The sequence below is a fragment of the Gasterosteus aculeatus genome, chromosome 2 (assembly GCF_964276395.1).
Source record: "Gasterosteus aculeatus chromosome 2, fGasAcu3.hap1.1, whole genome shotgun sequence".
Classification (NCBI taxonomy): domain Eukaryota; kingdom Metazoa; phylum Chordata; class Actinopteri; order Perciformes; family Gasterosteidae; genus Gasterosteus; species Gasterosteus aculeatus.
This window is the reverse complement of record NC_135689.1, coordinates 6,550,995-6,568,327: the sequence shown is the minus strand read 5'-3', so window position 1 is coordinate 6,568,327 and position 17,333 is coordinate 6,550,995. Positions and strand designations below refer to the sequence as shown.

The 17,333-nt window shown below is 44.2% G+C and overlaps 1 protein-coding gene across 2 annotated transcripts; it reads right to left on the bottom strand.

Annotated features, from left to right (window-relative positions):
- Positions 1-128: 128 nt before the first annotated feature.
- On the bottom strand, positions 129-16,345 carry pkig (protein kinase (cAMP-dependent, catalytic) inhibitor gamma). Of its 2 annotated transcripts, none has more exons than XM_040193277.2 (3): positions 15,960-16,345; positions 1,578-1,765; positions 129-769 (listed from the first exon to the last, which is right to left on the bottom strand). In XM_040193277.2, the coding sequence occupies exons 2-3, from the start codon at positions 1,735-1,737 to the stop codon at positions 687-689; spliced, it is 243 nt and encodes an 80-aa protein (XP_040049211.1). In that variant the 5' UTR covers positions 1,738-1,765; positions 15,960-16,345; the 3' UTR covers positions 129-686. The 2 variants fall into 2 exon arrangements, with proteins under 2 accessions (XP_040049211.1, XP_040049212.1); XM_040193278.2 differs by lacking the exon at positions 15,960-16,345 and adding an exon at positions 5,304-5,553.
- Positions 16,346-17,333: the final 988 nt, after the last annotated feature.

Genomic DNA, 17,333 nt, shown 5'->3' with positions numbered 1-17,333 from the left:
CTGGATCAACTCAGAAAACTGGACCCGATGGTCCCGTTTGACGCTACTACACCTGCTGTGTTTGACAGAATCCTGCAAACGCTCTGCTGTGAAAAGCCAATTACACTTGAAAACACAAAACACAGATGTGACAGTAATTCATAAGTATTTTATTACATAAAGAAATTGGCTATCACAAAGGTTATCACTGAACATTAAGCAATAAATATGAAGTCCGTACACGACAGCATAATGGCGACTATGTCTTGTTACTAAACAAAAAAAAATGACGAGGACAAGAGCGTCACAAACGCGCGAGCGTACACAGAAAGAAAGAGACAAACGGATGATTATGAATACGCCCTGCGAGACGCAGTCCCACGCGAGGCCGGAACAATGTTTGTGAGTGTTGTAAATGAATTCTGTTCAGCTCAGTTCATCTCCGCAGACATGACTCCAGAGTTCCTGTGCTTCCTGGAGCACAAGAGCAACATCTCAATGGTCAGTTCTGCTCCGCACGGTACAATCTGAGCCAATGAAAAGGCGAAACATTTGGGGCGCCGATGCTCCAAACAGGCCGGCGGCGAGCCCATAAGTTTCCTCGTCTCCGGTCGGGACGACCAATACACACTCTATCCTTCCTCCATGTCTCTCCACGTTCGCTAGCTTCCTCTCTGCTCTTCACTCCCTTTGGTCTCAGGCCGAGTTTAGGATGGACCTCCACCTCCCTGGGTTTCTTGGCTGGTGGAGCCCTCGGCCTCCGGGGCCGGAGAGGCCCCCGGGTCTCCTTCTGGAGGAAACAATATGATAGAAGAAGAAAAAAAAAAAAGGAAATGAAATCAGTCAAAGATGTTAAGATGTGTATTCTGAAGCACAAAGGCGGTTTGGCAGCAGGAAACAGATCTGCCTTCAGGGTAAAGAAAGAAAAAAGACATATAATGTTAAGCATGACGTTTCCAAACCTGACGATTCCCAGCAAAACTGACATAGAGTACTTAGATTTATAGCTGTTGGATTGGTTACCATGTCATGGAAAACTTTCCGTGTCATGGAAAACTCTTTGTAAATAAAGGAAGTCGGCATGAACAAGAATGCAACGCACAATGGTCAGACTGGGACAACTTGACATTCTGGTGGGAGCAGAGGAAGCAAGGACTGTCAGTCATTGTGCGGCTATTCAACTCATTTAACTCTCAACAAAGCAAAACGACAGTATATCAATGGGACCACAAGCTGAGCAGTACCCCCTATTTATATGGCGTATGTTTTCGCACATTAAAGACACAAACAAAGCGGTCTAGTTTGTCGTCCTCCCGGGTAAATTCAATTCAAAAAAATGTTTTTAAAAATAAGCAATGAAATAGAACTAGTATTCAAAAGTACAGTTTCAAATAGCACATATGTAATAATGTATCCAGTCTGAGCAATAACAATGATAAGTATGAATGAGGATAATGCAAAACAAAATAAAAACGCAATAGTGGCACATTGTCAGACCCTCGGTTTGGCTAACTGGTGTTAAACTACATTTAAAAACACCTTTGAAAACAGTCCAACTATCAGAATACGGTCCAGTTTAAAAAAACAAGTTTACTGACCTGCAGCCTTCAGGTCCATCCCTGCCAGGTCTTTGGTGAGTTCACTGGTGCTGGCCGCTCCTTCCCCTTCCCCTTTCCCCGCGAGGTCGGGTACAGCGTTCCTGCGGCCTGTGCGATCACAGTTGATGAAGTCCGAGTACGACGTCTCCACGTCCATCATCTGTCCATGACCAGCGCTCTCATTACACCTGCCGACATAAGAAGAGTGGGCTGTCAGGCGGCTCGCGGAGGTGTGGCGAGAAGCAAATAAACCACCCTGCCGTCTCCTGCAGGACGCGGGGGAGGACCTATCGCTGTGTCATGTGGACGTGACGCAGGAATTACCGGCTAAAGCCTTCAAAAAATGGAGAAAAAAAAAGAAAAAAAGATATACATGGCTACTTCAAGAGAAAAATGCAAATGGTATTTCAGGGAGAGGATGACCAAGGCAGAGTGAGCGAGTGGGCAGAAGGGGACTGCTTGAAAGGCCAACAGCAGCCGGGAGACGATTACTGACGAGAAGAACAGTGGTGTTAAAAATTCCTATTTCTGCACAGCAGTAATAATGACACTAAAGGCATCTCTGCTTCTAGGCTGTCCTACTTACACCAGGAAAGACCAAAAGCTGCAGACAATCGCTCCAATTGTCTGTTATTACGGTATTTACACAGCTAGTATTTAGGGGGAAACAGTGGGTGGCTGTAAAGAGCATTGATCATTACGGAAAGAGTACAAACGCTTTTAACCATTGAAAAAGGAAAAGCCGTGGCCAGAAATGGCCCAAGTAAAAAAGTAAGCCGAGCTCCCATTAGTCATTCATTCCTCTTCCGTTTCCCGTTCACAGCCCGTATTTAACGAGGTCACGGATCCTGCCAACCACCGAAACCCTTCCCAGCTCCTCAGAGAGAAGTGGACGCGGAATAAGGCCGTCTCCTAAAAAGAAACAGTACAAAAAGCGAAGAGATGCTGCACTCAGTCGCTCCTCTCCTACAGCTTTAGACCCTGAACATCCTCAACCGATGCCGGTCCGATCTCAAACCCTCCCTCTCACATTCCTTGTGTATCACTCAAAACGGCCCCACAGTTTTTGTTGTTGTTGTTGTTGTTTTCTTTCTCGCTGGTGTGCAGTATGCGAGCGCCGTGCCAAACAGGAAGCCGCCCAGGGTCATTCGCTGCCCACGCAGACGCCGTTTGGGAATGTGTCATTTGCGGTGACGGGCGAGCTGCAAAGCCCCCGTACGGTACAACGGGCAGATCAGGAAAATGTCACAGAGTTCTGGGCTGCTGGCATTTCACCGAGTGCGTCTACCAAGGGGCACTTTGTATGCCCAACGGCGGCGTGACCCTCTGATGGATTGTCATCTAGACGGGCAGGCGGTGAAGCGATCGGCGAGCCACGTCGCCATCAGAGGCCAGCGTCTCATAAGGGCTCATAATTACACCTGCGGCACCTCCTGCCCTTCAGCGTCGGGCTCAAACACCGGCGACTTTCACTAATTAGTGCTGAACATCACAGGGAAATATCTCAATTGCAATGTTCTCGACGAACTTTTAATTCATTAAATGTTTCCTGCTCTTATGCTAAACTGTGCTCACAAACCGGATGCATTGTTTCATCTGGCTGTTGGCAAGAAAGCAAATATTTCCCCATGTCGTTGCACATGTGTTTTCTATTTAAGTGGAAGTTTAGCCTCCAGTTTAACAATTCCTTTTTTGCAACCAATGAACGGCACTTCCCATCCAACCAACCAAAAACCACCAGCGCCCGTTTGTTTATTGCAGCAAAGTTACCTCGGTTATGAGTCCCTCCTTCTCCATTACTGGGGGCCCTGTGTAATTGCCCTTTGTTTGTTTGATTAGTCTGGTTGCCTGAGCATGTGGATCAAGCCCCACCATGTGATCATTAACTGGTTTCCATGGAGCGACGATTATGAGCACTGTGATGATGACGATGATGATGACAATGATGATGGTGGCTCCTGCATTTCCAGGTGTGCAGTTTAATGGAACTGCACCTTTTAAATCCCTTTGTTGCTCGATACAGAAGAACCGCACAGCGATGCTGCGCTCGTTGTTCCGTTGAATGGCGACAAAACAGCGAAAGTTGTTGTTGTTCACCTGCTGTGATTTGAGTAGTTCAATGACCTTTTGCGTTGAGGCGAATGAAAGAATAACCATGCAGTTCGTCTGAGGGCACATAGATATTTGAGGAGGGAATATCCACCGTGTCTTCTTTTGTCGAGCAAACAGTCAAGAACTAGAATGTATTAATTTTACAATGATATCAAACAGAAAATGAAACTACATTTGATAAATTAATCAAATGATTAATTAAACATGTTGCAAACTAAACTCAAATTCTTCATGCACGGCATATGACTTCTTGTTTATTGCACGTGTAACGTGTTTGACCCATACATCATTCACAACTTTCCCATCATCATGCATCTCACACCACAAATCATGACTTCCAGCTCTCTTAAACAGAGAGGGTGGATTTATGTGAGAAGGCCGGGGTGCGTATGCAGAGGGGGAACTTAAAAACAGCTGCGGCTGGAAACATTACACAACGCAAATGTCACAGGTGTGTATTTCACTCTGAACAACAATAACAACTCAATCCTCAAAAGGGAAAATTGCTGCAGCTCAACTGATGAGCTAAACTCAGCACCGCCCTCTTCATCCTCCTTCCTGCTCTGCACCGTTTATGTGGATAGTTTCCAATGTTTGTATTTCCTCCATGAAAGTTCTTTCCACAAAACGTATTTAAACATTCTGGTGAAGAAAAATAATGGGCTGCGTTGTTGTCGACACACAAAAAGCCCTGGAACCTCACCGTGTCGGGAGGCGAAGCTGCACGACAGCTGTGCATAGTGAGAGATTTTCCTTCACCAAAAAAAGGTTCCCGGCATGCAGCGCAACTGGGCGAGGACACGTGTAACAGGAGCGCTTTTGGCTTGTAGACGCTGGCAGCCGGAGGCCTTGGAGATCACCGAGGTTGTATGCATCAGCACAGCCACTTACACTGGGGCCCATTAGAACAGCGGGCTCGCTGCTATCTCGCCAGAGCCTTTTAAGCCTCATGTGCAGGTGATAAACTCACATTATCCGCCGTGACTAGAGAGACCGGCAGGAACTCTTTGCTGATTTCAGCGTCCATTAGGGCCGTCTTCAAGACCCATTTCATGTCCAACCAACAACCGACGCTCCCATTGAGGGGAAAAGCGGACGCGCTTCTCGCAGCGACTAATTCATGTCCTTGATGCATCTATGAGTCTATAAATGGTTGACAAAAGATAACTGACATAAATTCAAGTAAGCAAAAGGAGTGGATATTTGCTCAGCTTTCCAAACACAAGGATTTAATGTGTTTGTTTCCCACACATCAAACTGAAATGAATACCTTTTGGTTTTGGGCTTTGGCCAAGCAAAATATATTAATGTGTCAATATCGCCTTAGACTTTGACCACAGTCCCAGGTAACGTCTTCAAATGTCTTTGGTTTTGGATTTCATCACATTCACGAAGCCGTAACTAATGTTGACTTAAGAGGGAAAACGGAACTGACAACTATTTCAAAAGCCTGTTAAACACACTGTCACACTGCTAATTGAATTAACTGAAAGCTCCAACACAATCCTACAAACTGTCCTTCTTCCTAATTCAATAAATTGCTGTCCACTTCATTTTGCATCCCCCCAAAAAAAGCATCAAAAGATAAAAGCTAAGAACAAACTATTATCTTACCAAAGTCATCAGAGTTGCTTCATCTGCTGCCGGGCACCAACAAGCCGACCGGTTTCTCTCCGCCGTGAGAGAACCATGAGGCCTGTGAGCCACAGACCTTCTGCCCTCCCACTCGCTGCCGCTCAGCCCACAGACAAGCGCGTCCTGGGCGCCGTCTATTCACATGATGTCAGCAGCTGCCCGGTCGACGGCGAGGCCGCTTCAAACAACACAAAAGGAGCTGTATTTCCTCAGCGGGATAAGCATTGTTGTCGCTCTCCGGTCTTCCTTTCATAAATAAATAAGAGGCTCTGTCCAACTCTGGTGTATATATTTCCCCCTATATCCTTCCTTTTTCTCGTGGGGGGGGGCCGGGGCTTAGGTGTGAAAGGCCTCATTTCCTCTGGTGAAGTGAATATTGCTACTTGCCAAAGAGCTTTTAATCCTCAGCTCGTCGGCTCACTCAAAACAGACGCTGTGAAAACCGCCGCCAGGGAGACGAGTGCACACAAATCTCCTCCAATACCAAAAAGAGGTTTTCACCAACCTCAGTTCTCAAGCTCCCTATTAAGTCACAGGGGAAGTTGCCGTCTCCTCCGCCAGACGTGCAGAATTATGGCCGCTAACGCCGGGGAAAGTCGATGCAGTTTCGCATCTCCTCCATACTGAGTGGAGATACGGAGAATGATCCCTGCCACTTCCCCATAATTGCCATCGTAAATGAGAGTAGCGAGCTCCCGTGCCCGATGGCGTTATGAATCAGCCGAGGAACAGGAGATAAGAAAGGCCGGCTTCTTGTTTCATTTTGTCTGTTTAATATTAGGGTGAAACGCAGCACATCTGCAGCATTATGGAGAGGTTTTGCCAATTTTGCATGAAGTAGTAAGATCTACAAAAATATTCGTTTACAGGTGATCGACTAATAATTTCAGCTCTTCTTCACCGTTCCTCAGGACATATTGAAACGTTACACACAATTTGACTGCTAATTCCCTACCAACCAATGATATGATGATAGACAAACAACTTATTGTACATTTAACTGAAGAATGAGAAAACCTGTGTTGCCGTTGGTCGTATGCTAACCGTCTTTTAATGGATAAATCAGATAAAACAAGGTTCAAGCAACATGAAAACTTTGCCTATGATAAGAAAGTCTTGTTTTTTCTTCTTCCGGTTAGAAGCATCGATATAGATTGAGTTTATAGCAAATGTGCTGTTGAGTTCTTCACTCATTGGTTACAGAAGGAGAAGAAAGGAGCTGTATTTCACTTTTATGTAGGAGACTCAAGCATTAGTTACATTAGCAACATCCCAAAGTGAGACACAGTTCAAGGCTTTTATGGTGCCATATACCTGTGTGAGTATTCAATGACTTGACGTGAATGTGAATAAAGACACTTTGAGGAGACATACGCAGAGCAGGCGATATTACAGAGAATGGGACCTTTGGGGAAATAGCAGAGAGAAGATGAGTGTTTGAAAGCGCAGTATGCACTGAAAGACCAGTGAGATATAAAGGGAACCACTTGGCAATATGTCTATAAACAAACTGATAAATATCATGCTGCAATATTTGTTAATAAAATAGATTCATTTTTGAAAAAGCTGCAGTAAGTCGTTGCGTTACTCATTGATGTTTTGATATCCGTGGTAGCTGATCGGTGTAGGACACGCCTCCCTCAGATCAACAAGAGAATTTAACAATTTGACGATTAAATGAGATGAATGTAAAGATGTGATAATGTTGTCAATCATTGTGGAAGCCACAATCAAAACCAAGCTAGCTTAGCATAAAGAGTGCCAGCAGTGGTAAGAAGCATGTCTAAAGTTAACAGTACCGTATAGCTCATTAATTAACTCATCCCATGAGTTACATCCCATTGGCTTGATTTGGACGAAAAGGGTTAAAAAGATAAAACGGAAAATTCTGGACTGTTAAGTGATGATTCACCATATATACAGTAGTGCAGATTTACCGGCACTCTCTGTCAGCGGCTAAATGCTGCAGGATGTTTAGCTCAGCACTTTGCACATGCATAAAACATTGGTTTACGTTCTCCTTTTGAACATGTTAGTGTTGTGTCTTACCGAAATGATTACCATTGCTAACATTAGACACCATTAGATCTCGTGTTAGACGGACAGGATTGCTCAACTGTTCGGGATTCATACCGTTTTTCTCATGCCCCCCTTCTCGAGAAAAAGGAAAGACCCATTACAATTTAATAAAAGAGAATGAAATTGGTGTCACTATCAACTAATTGAAGTCATCCACATGTGCAGCAGATCCTGTTCCCACCAAACCGTTTGAATCCAGCACTGTTGGCACACAACTATAAATCTCTCATTCACACAAGAGATAAATAAAGACACAAAATGACCACAAGGAAGCAAAACGACATCAATGAGAAGCTCAAAATGTGCCACCTCCCAATGTTTCTACGCAGCGCCCGAAAGGCTGAATCAGTTCCGTTTTGTTACACTAGACGACTTACTGGGTTGACCGCTGGTTGCTTGGATGCCTCCCAGCGACAGGAAGGAGTGAAGAAGGGTTATCCATCTCCATCAGCAAAGAAAGACAATAAACCTATTCAAACTATTCCTTTAAGAAACGACCAAAGGTCCTAACCATGTGATTCCACCCCGATGACCACACTCGGCAAGTCCTCCAGTCTGTGCAAGCCACACTCATCGCTGCAGATGAAGTAACGCAGAAAAAAAAAAAACGCAAAAGATTTGAGTAACAGATTTATGTAAATGGGTTCGATCTAAAGCAAAAGCTCCTCCTCTCAGTGTCACTGACATCAACACAAACTCAGATTGAGTTCATCTTGTGCAGGAGAGCGAAACAAAACACTGACGAAACAGACATCATTTCTACCACAGACCACGTTCCCTTTTGTTAGCGCAGCTCACTTAGCAACAGATCGATATCAGTTCTTGAGGCGAGAGGGCATCGTAACACCCCTCCACACAATACATAAGCAAAGGAAAAGTAACCATCTGAACAAATGCACGTGTTTAGATGGAAATAAAAGGGCTACATTAGCAGAGGTGTGGCGTGCATGCTGCTGTGAGAGTGTTCCAGCGCTGAAAAAGCTGCAAAGGCGCTGTGATCGAGCAATTGTTTTTCAGGCCGACATGCGAGACCATGAGCCTCCGGCCACAAGGAATCCCCCCCGGCTAGTGTTTGTCCACCGTGGGAACAGGACGGGTGTGAGTCCAATCGACCTCCAATGAGTCACAGCTGAGTCATGAGCAGGTGCGTCGACTGGACTCTGAAATGAGACCTCGATTAGAACACACGACCCCCCCCCTGCCAAAAAAAATCAAAACAAAGACTTTCTCACATCTCGGCCTCCGGATGCCGTCCCAACTGTTCGCTTGTAGTCTCATCATACTAGAGACTCTTCACAGGGGGTTTTGCTGCAAAAGCAAATGTGTCGACAGCAACATTTTTATGATGACTGAGCAGTAAGAACACAGAATATATGAATCAGAAATATAATATCTAGCATATAATGTATATTATTGTAAAACTATCCCTTAGTTTAAATTAGTCAGGCTACTTTTGGCCGAAGTGTATTTTGATAACGACACCAAAATGCTTTGTTTACAGTTATAATTTGTACTTGTTACCTGGTATTTCTGCTCTAAATTGATACTTTTCTTTATTAAAGATCAAATTACTTTTTCCACCACTGATCATATAAATCTCCTGCAATAGAAACAAGTAGAAGAGATTGATGCTCATCAAAACAAACATATCATGAACAGATGTTCTCTCGTTTACTAAAAAAATTAAATTTATATACATAGATCTCTGTAAAGCAGTTGTCATAATTCCTTTAAAAGTCTGATATCAGAAAAGTTGAAAATGTTTCGGTGTCTTTGAATCTCAGAGTGTCTGGAAAAGTACCGAAAGCTCAGTACTTTTTTTAAAGCAGCAGTTCAGACATCGTTTACATAATTTTGTCAAAACTAATATGTGCAAATTTGAAGAATAATCAATATTTTTTTCCCGACCTTTAATGAAGAAAGGCTACGCTTTCTCTGGTTTTAGTGTTCTAAATGATTGCGGAGTTTCCATTTGGTTAAAACAATGCGCCCTAACAATTATTCATAATATTGTTTGATCTTGAGTTCATTAATTGTGTTCTGTCCAAAACCTGAAGATATCCAGTTAATGATGATGGAAGACGCTGAAAGTAATGAATGTTTCACCATTTGTGCCAAAAAATCCAACATCATACTGTAACAATGTTGTGCCTGTAAAGCTCAAACGAATACTAGATTAATCAACTAGTTAACAGAAAATGAACTGGCAACAGTTAAATATTCCTTCCAACTTCTCCTAGATTTGCATTTTTTTTTTGTTTAAAATAATTCAAAATGTTATCTTGGGTTAAAGCAATAATTGACCGAACTATCCGTATTAGTAATTATGGGAGGTAGTTTCTGTATCCAATAATCTAGTGTAATGATGATTGGAATCAAATTTTTTAATTTAAAAATCTGTATACATATTTAATGACAATCCCCCTGCCCTGCTTGTCTCATTATTACTTACCGGGTTGCAAATTAAATCCTTTTTGTTATTAATTTATAAAATAGTTTTGGCGCGCGAAGGCTGCCGTAGTCGTGAGGATAACTGCTGGTCACTGATTTTCCTCCCACTGTCGGTAGTATCTATTCTAATTCTTCTGCGAGGTTCGCTTCTATTTCTGTGCACCCATTTGACAACACGAGACCTCAGCAGGAAGCAGGTGGTTTAAATGTGTTGTTTATGCCCCATCTTTTCCCAGGCCCTCTGCGAACCAACTGGTGGCCGAGTTTGACGAGGAGGAGGAGGAGGAGGAAGACAACTATGACAGAGCGAGGGTGAGATGAGGCAGGTGGGTGGGCAACTGAGGAGAGGATGACGGGATGGAAAGCAGGAATCAGGGAAACATCAGCGTGCAGACGAGAGGAAAGAGGAGGGAGGACGAGGGTTGCAGAGATGGAATGCTTGCATGTTTACTGTGCTTTCTAAATATGGAAACATGCCTCACTGGCCCCAGTGTTTTGACTTCTTAAGAAAAAAAGAAAACTTTAGAGAAACATTATACGTGCTCCTCCGCTAAGCTGCAGGGCCCAAGAATATTGTAGTTGGGGTATCTGCAAGGATTTAACCAACCCATCATATCTGGTCATATAACACCAAATAGAAAGAACATTCGGCCAAATGCTGCTCTTTCTGGAGGCAGCATTTCCTTTTGTCCTTTTGAGTCGCTCTTCTCACCTGCTATGTGTCTGACGTTTGGCACTCGACTGCATCATCACACTTTAATCCCACATAAGTCTGGGAGGATGTGGGCGTCATGTGATTCGTTTTGCTGCATTGACGGGGATAAAAACAGGCACCATCCGTAACCCCCCCATGAGCAGACACGCGTGATAAAGAGCCACGAGAAATGTTGCTCTCTCCTCCAGACCATCGCTCATGTTGGTATAGCGGACGAGCACTTTCAGGTTTTTCTAATGGGCACCAAACCCACAGTGACCAGTTTGGGAAATATGGAATAAACTACTGTTCACTGCAGGCAGTTCAGAGAAATATTACTCTGAGAGGGACGGATGTATTTTGCCATTACATGAAATAGAACATTAGTATGGGCGGAAAGATTCTGCATGTAAAATAGTGTAGCATAACATAGCGTAGCATAACGTAGCGTAGCATAACGTAGCGTAGTGTAACATAGCGTAGCGCAACGTAGCATTACATAGCGTGACATTACATAGCGTGACGTAGTGTAACGTGAGAACAGGTAGCTCACTACATGAATTACTGAGTAAAAACTGCAAAATGATTGTGGTTCCCGGGTTTGGCTTGGCGGTGTTATCTGCCTCCTCTCGAGATCGAGGCTTTTTTTCCTTGTTTCAATGTGCGTCTTATTGTAATGTATGTTTTTCATTAATAATATATATATATTTTTTTCTTTTTAAACCCTTGAGGTCATTTAACACTAACAATGTATCTGTTCAAGTTTTCCTCTAGCAACAAAGGAAAATGGGATGTGATTTTAATAAAGTGAATTTAATGACAGTAAATTTGCTTTCTACTTCATCGTTTTTATCATTTCTCCTCCTCTGGGATTTGGATGAAAACCCTTCACTGAAAAACAATCACATATTTTAAAGCGAACTGAGCGTGAGAAATCCCCAAGTGGATCAAATCAAAGTGTAAAGCAGATCACAAGCTTACGATTCCCCTTTTAAAGAGGGAAGGTCGCGTCCCTTTTAGCCTGCAGCCCTTTTCTGTCTCACCACTTCACATGGAATGTAAAAGAAGGCCACTCAACCTGAAATAATCAAAGCTCATTTACATTTTGTAAAAATCATGAAGAGCGATTCTCATCAAATCGTTTTTCACTGACTCGCTATAGGCCAAAACAGTAGACATCTATTCTACGTCAAAAACAATTTGCATCGCTGCTAATACATTAACATAATGCTTGATTAAGAATACTCACAGAATAAAAAATACTCTCCCAGCTGAAGCAAGAAAGCAAAACACAAATTTTAAAATCAACCGGCTCAATACTGAAGAAAAGATGAGCTGCCACTTTGACCAGGAATTTCTCTAAACAATGTGTTTTATGAGAAATATTAAAATAGATGTTCTTATAAATATATATATATAAATGGAAAAATTGTTATATGAAACGGTCTATTTTCTGCAGCTGCTAACAGGGTTTTTAGCCCAGGCCATTTGGATTGGCTGGGTCGGTATATAAACATGTCCTGTGCCCATTTTCAGTTGGAATCAAATCTACCAAACATTTAGGTGCTACTTGGCCCAAAATCACATGGGCACGACACGCTCGTTCCTTGGGTGGTTAGTGAGTTACTGGTTTGATCAGAGTTTGGGATAAAATGGTGACACATTTTCCCAGTGTACGAAAAAATGAAATAAAACTAGTTATTTTCGCTGAGGAAGTCAAAGGCTTCCGGCTCACATAAAGTGCGCGCCCTCGGTTTTTAATCGGCACCAATAAAGAAAGAGGGCCTCAGTAGGTTGACTAGCTAAATGTTAGCATAGGAAGCCGCCGCCACAGCAGGTGGAGATCTGCAGACAGGCAGCCTAGTTTTCTGCCCCCGCTGCGGCTGATCTGCCTCACGGTGCACCCAGAGGGGGCAATCAAAATAAAAGTGCTAATGAAGATAGAAGCGCTACGTGCGCGCTCACTGTGCACTGTTAAAGAAACACAGGTTCTCTTAAATGTTGGCGATGGCCTCAGTATATTGATTATATTCACGGTTTATATTTAAAGCAGCAGACCGGCACATCTACAGTCATGAAGAGGTGCGACATGCCCTTAAATCAGCCATTTTCATATCAATACTTCATCCTGCTCTCACACTCCATTAGACATGTCAGCGATCATTACGCACAACCGGTACCCGAGACTCTGTGCCTATTTATAGGGCCTATCTCATTAAATGTATCATCCTAGGTTACGATGTCTCAATCATCATCATTAAACGTCACAGGGACAAGTCGATTTTACTTTACAGCGCTGCCATCGATATTATCCATTATTGGGAAGACTATGAAAAGAAGCATTAAAAACAGTAAGTTAAAATGATGCCGCCAATAAGAATGTATTCATTTGATATGGACCGTCTACAACAACTACACATTATTTTGGAGAGTGCAGAAGCATCACTGACCTTTACCAACCGATAAAGACGCTATTTTACTATTTTGATTCGCCCTTTGCCAAAAGAATTGTATTCATGACCCCCAACGAGTACGGTAAACAACGTGTGCATGGGTTACGATGCAGGTGGTGGGAGTTACAAACAGAGCTCACATCCAAGAATATAAAAGAATCTGAGTTTGGTCTACACAAGATAACAAGAAGTTAGGGAGTAAATGGTCGTTTCATTCTCATAACCTGAAGCCTCTCGCAGCTGTCTGGAGTCTCTTTGTGTCTGAGAAAAGCCTCGCCGGTCTGGTACGTGACCCGCTGAAGGCCGGGGCGATGGCACTCATTTTCTCCTCGTGGGGAAGTCAGGGAGCTAAAAACGGAGGAGCTTAAGTCCTCCGCACACAGGGCAGAGAATGCGGTTGGAGGTCAGCGAAGTTGAACCGACAAATCCTCGCCGACGAAATATGTACACATTAAACCCATGATTATACAGGCGCAGGCACACAGAAATAGACCAGGAGCAGTGTGTTCCAACCCTGCCTCACGGATACTGCACACTGATGTTTTCTGATCCCTTTTATCTTCAGCATGCAAAGGTTTCCGGGCAGCCGACCGATGCTGGACATAATCTAAAAAGAAAAAATCTAGAAGGCAGTTCAACCATTTCGAGGATTAGATTAGAATTTTTTAATCCGAAGCCAATTTCCAAACCCAGCTGCCGGAGAGTCCTATTAAATAAAAAAAAACAATGTGCCGAAGGAGACCAGTTCTAACCTTCAGAAGGCCTGGAAGTGGAGAACCGAGAGCGGTGACCACTTACAGAAAAACAAGCACGCGGCCACCTTTCCCGACCCCGGCCGTGTATTCTTAAAAGAGGCCCCCAGCAACCGGGACACGGGGGTCCAAATGTTCTCAGGGTAATCGTGTTATTGTTGGCAGCCCTCAGCAGGAGCAGATATGGCTTCCATTTACTGAAGGAGTTGCAGGGAGGGAGCGGTATTGTGCGATTGCAAAAGTGCACAATGCTGAAAGGCCGACCTGAATATAGCAGACAAGAACACATCTTAACCGTAGTCGTTTTTTTTTGGGGGGGGGGGGGGAGGGTTGGATTAAAACACAGGAGGCTCTTGCGAGTGAAGGAGGGTCTTGCTTGTTCCTCTCTGGGAGCAGTGGGCTTTCTTGCATTGCTCCATTCTGGCTGCTCTAAAGCCGCCCTTCCTCCCTGGCCATTTTGAAGAGTAACAGACCATGTTTGGTTAGAGGAGATGAGGCAGTGCAGAGCTGCTCCAAAAAAAAAAAATCTGACATCAGACTCTACATGAGTTAATCTCATTTTCATCAAGCGACTCTACGAAGCTCTATGATATGATATTCTTGCCAGTGTAAAACTTTTATATTAAATTATTTCCGGTAACAACGTTGCTTTGTGACGTATTTCCGGACTCATTGCCTCTGATCTGGAGCTGTTGAATGCGTGTCCAAACATGAGGTGCATTTGTTTCCATTATCAATGTGGAAGGGTGGGGTTTTACTTTTTAGATTTAACTCAGGATGAAACAATTCGTTGGTTAAAATATGTGTGGCGCTTTTTGAGCAAACATGATAGATACTCCTAGTTCCACCTTTTAATTAAGAAGATCAGTTGTCTTTGTCATGAGGCACAAATCTGAATATCTGCAGCGTTGATCCGTCTCCTCTAGGACACTGTGATGGACATTTAGTCAGAAGACGGAGAATCCAGAATCCAGTCGTAGACACAACTCTGGCTTTATTCCACGGAGGAAGATTTTATCCCTGCATGAAGAATCACAAAGTTGCCTTCTTTTCTTACCCAGAATGTGGGAATTAAAGTGAGGTGCAACAGTTTCCCTGAGGCATGAAATGCCACATCACAGTAAATTAAGCTCATCCCTTTTCAGACGTGCCTCGACCAGACACGCCCCAACCCTGCTGCCTCTGGTCTGGTTATACGTCAACACCGGTACTTAAATTGAATCAGAACTGTTGGTGTATTTCAGTAGATTGCATGTTAGCTGACTGAGCTCGGGGAGAACACTTGCTTTGGTGTCCATCCGCCAGCCAGTCGACAGCGAAGCAAACCAACCGCCCCCCCCCGTGCAGGCGAGGAGCCAGTGTTTATTTTCACCAGTGCCTGTGCCCAGTAACGCTGGCACTTGCCCAGCAACACTCAGGCAAAGTAGGGGGTCCAAGGCTGCTGCTCCCCTCACACCCCCACCCCCCCTGCTGCTGATTCCCTGAGCACCACCTCCATCCAGCCCCGTCCTCCCTCAAGGTTCACCTCCAGCACTGAAATGGACCTTCTTCTCTGAGCAGACGCATGAAACGCTGCTGCCATTGCCGCTTGGTTATCCAATCGATCAAGGAGATAAAATACCAAGTTGATTATTTGTTTATAAAAATGGAGAGGGGGTGTGTGTGTGTGTGTGGGGGGGGGGGGGGGGGGGTTGGTTGGTTGGTTGGTTGGCTGGCTGGATGCATTGAGAGGAAAAAAAAAAGCAGTTGAGACGAGAGATGAGAGCTTTCAAAAAGCTTTCCAGGCTGGCATTAGCTTCCCCTCAATGCAGCGGTGTGTGTGTGTGTGTGGGAAGGACGTGCATGCCAGTCCTTTAAAACTGCACACACACACACAATGGATGCACTTGAATGCCTCATACGTTCGAGGGAATAAATGCCCCTAACGTTCATAATGTAATTCTCCGAGGGGAATAATTGTACCCGAATGACAGATTCGATGTGTTTGATGTTGCAGTGGCTCTGCAAAGACTGATGTGTTGTCTGCCTTTCGCTGCTCGTTGTGTTGGCTGGTAAAACGCATTTTTACGATCATAAGAGGGGGGCGCTCGCTTCGTGACTCTGCAGCTCCCCGCGGCTGCTCACTTCAAAACATTCAAACATCTTATGGACGCGAATCCAGAAGATAGAAACGCGTTTTTTTTATCCGTAGTACAGCGCCACTAACCTTGGTCGGGTCGCCTCCTGATATCCACTTGTTACAATGGAGATGGAGCACCATGGATTCTCCCCCCCAGTTAAGTTTCCTGGCGGTCGGACAAAAAAAAAAGAAAAATACGAAGCAAGCGATCCGGACCGAGGAGCCGAATCCGAGAGAGGAGAGCGTGAAAAACACGCGCACACCGCGGGTATCACAGCGTTTCTCTCCGGGTTCTGTCCGCAAACAACGCGGAGGAGAAGAAGAAGAAAAAAAAAAGGTTGTGTCTTCAAACAGCTGTTTTTCCAAAATGGAGTTATCCGCGCCGGAGCCAATCAGCGCGCGCCTGTGGAGGCTCCCACTCCTCTGTGGGCTGGAGCCAAAACACTGCGAGGATCAGACGCTCACACAGCATCAAATACACACCATCAAACACACCATCAAACACACACCAACAAACACAACCCATCAAACACACGCCATCAAACACACGCCATCAAACACACGCCATCAAACACACACCATCAAACACAACCCATCAAACACACACCATCTCACACACACCATCAAACACACACCATCTCACACACACCATCAAACACACACCATCAAAACACACCATCAAACACACACTATCAAAACACACCATCAAACACACACCATCAAAACACACCATCAAACACACACTATCAAAACACACCATCAAACACACACCATCAAACACAAACCATCAAACACACACCATCAAACACACAGCATCAAACCCACACCAACAAACACAACCCATCAAACACACGCCATCTCACACACACCATCAAACACACACCATCTCACACACACCATCAAACACATACCATCAAAACACACCATCAAACACACACCAACAAACACACACCATCAAACACACACCATCTCACACACACCATCAAACACACACCATCAAAACACACCATCAAACACACACCAACAAACACACACCATCAAACACACACCATCTCACACACACCATCAAACACACACCATCAAAACACACCATCAAACACACACTATCAAAACACACCATCAAACACACACCATCAAACACAGCATCAAACACACACCATCAAACACACACCATCAAACACAGCATCAAACACAAACCATCAAACACACACCATCAAACACACAGCATCAAACACACACCAACAAACACAACCCATCAAACACACGCCATCTCACACACACCATCAAACACACACCATCTCACACACACCATCAAACACATACCATCAAAACACACCATCAAACACACACCAACAAACACACACCATCAAACACACACCATCAAAACACACCATCAAACACACACTATCAAAACACACCATCAAACAAACACCATCAAACACAGCATCAAACACACACCAT

Excerpts from the sequence above, each read along its gene's own strand:
- pkig (XM_040193277.2), bottom strand. The coding sequence starts at position 1,737 with ATGATGGACGTGGAGACGTCGTACTCGGACTTCATCAACTGTGATCGC. Across the intron at positions 770-1,577 it reads GATGGACCTGAAGGCTGCAG|AAGGAGACCCGGGGGCCTCT; the intron begins GTCAGTAAACTT and ends TGTTTCCTCCAG.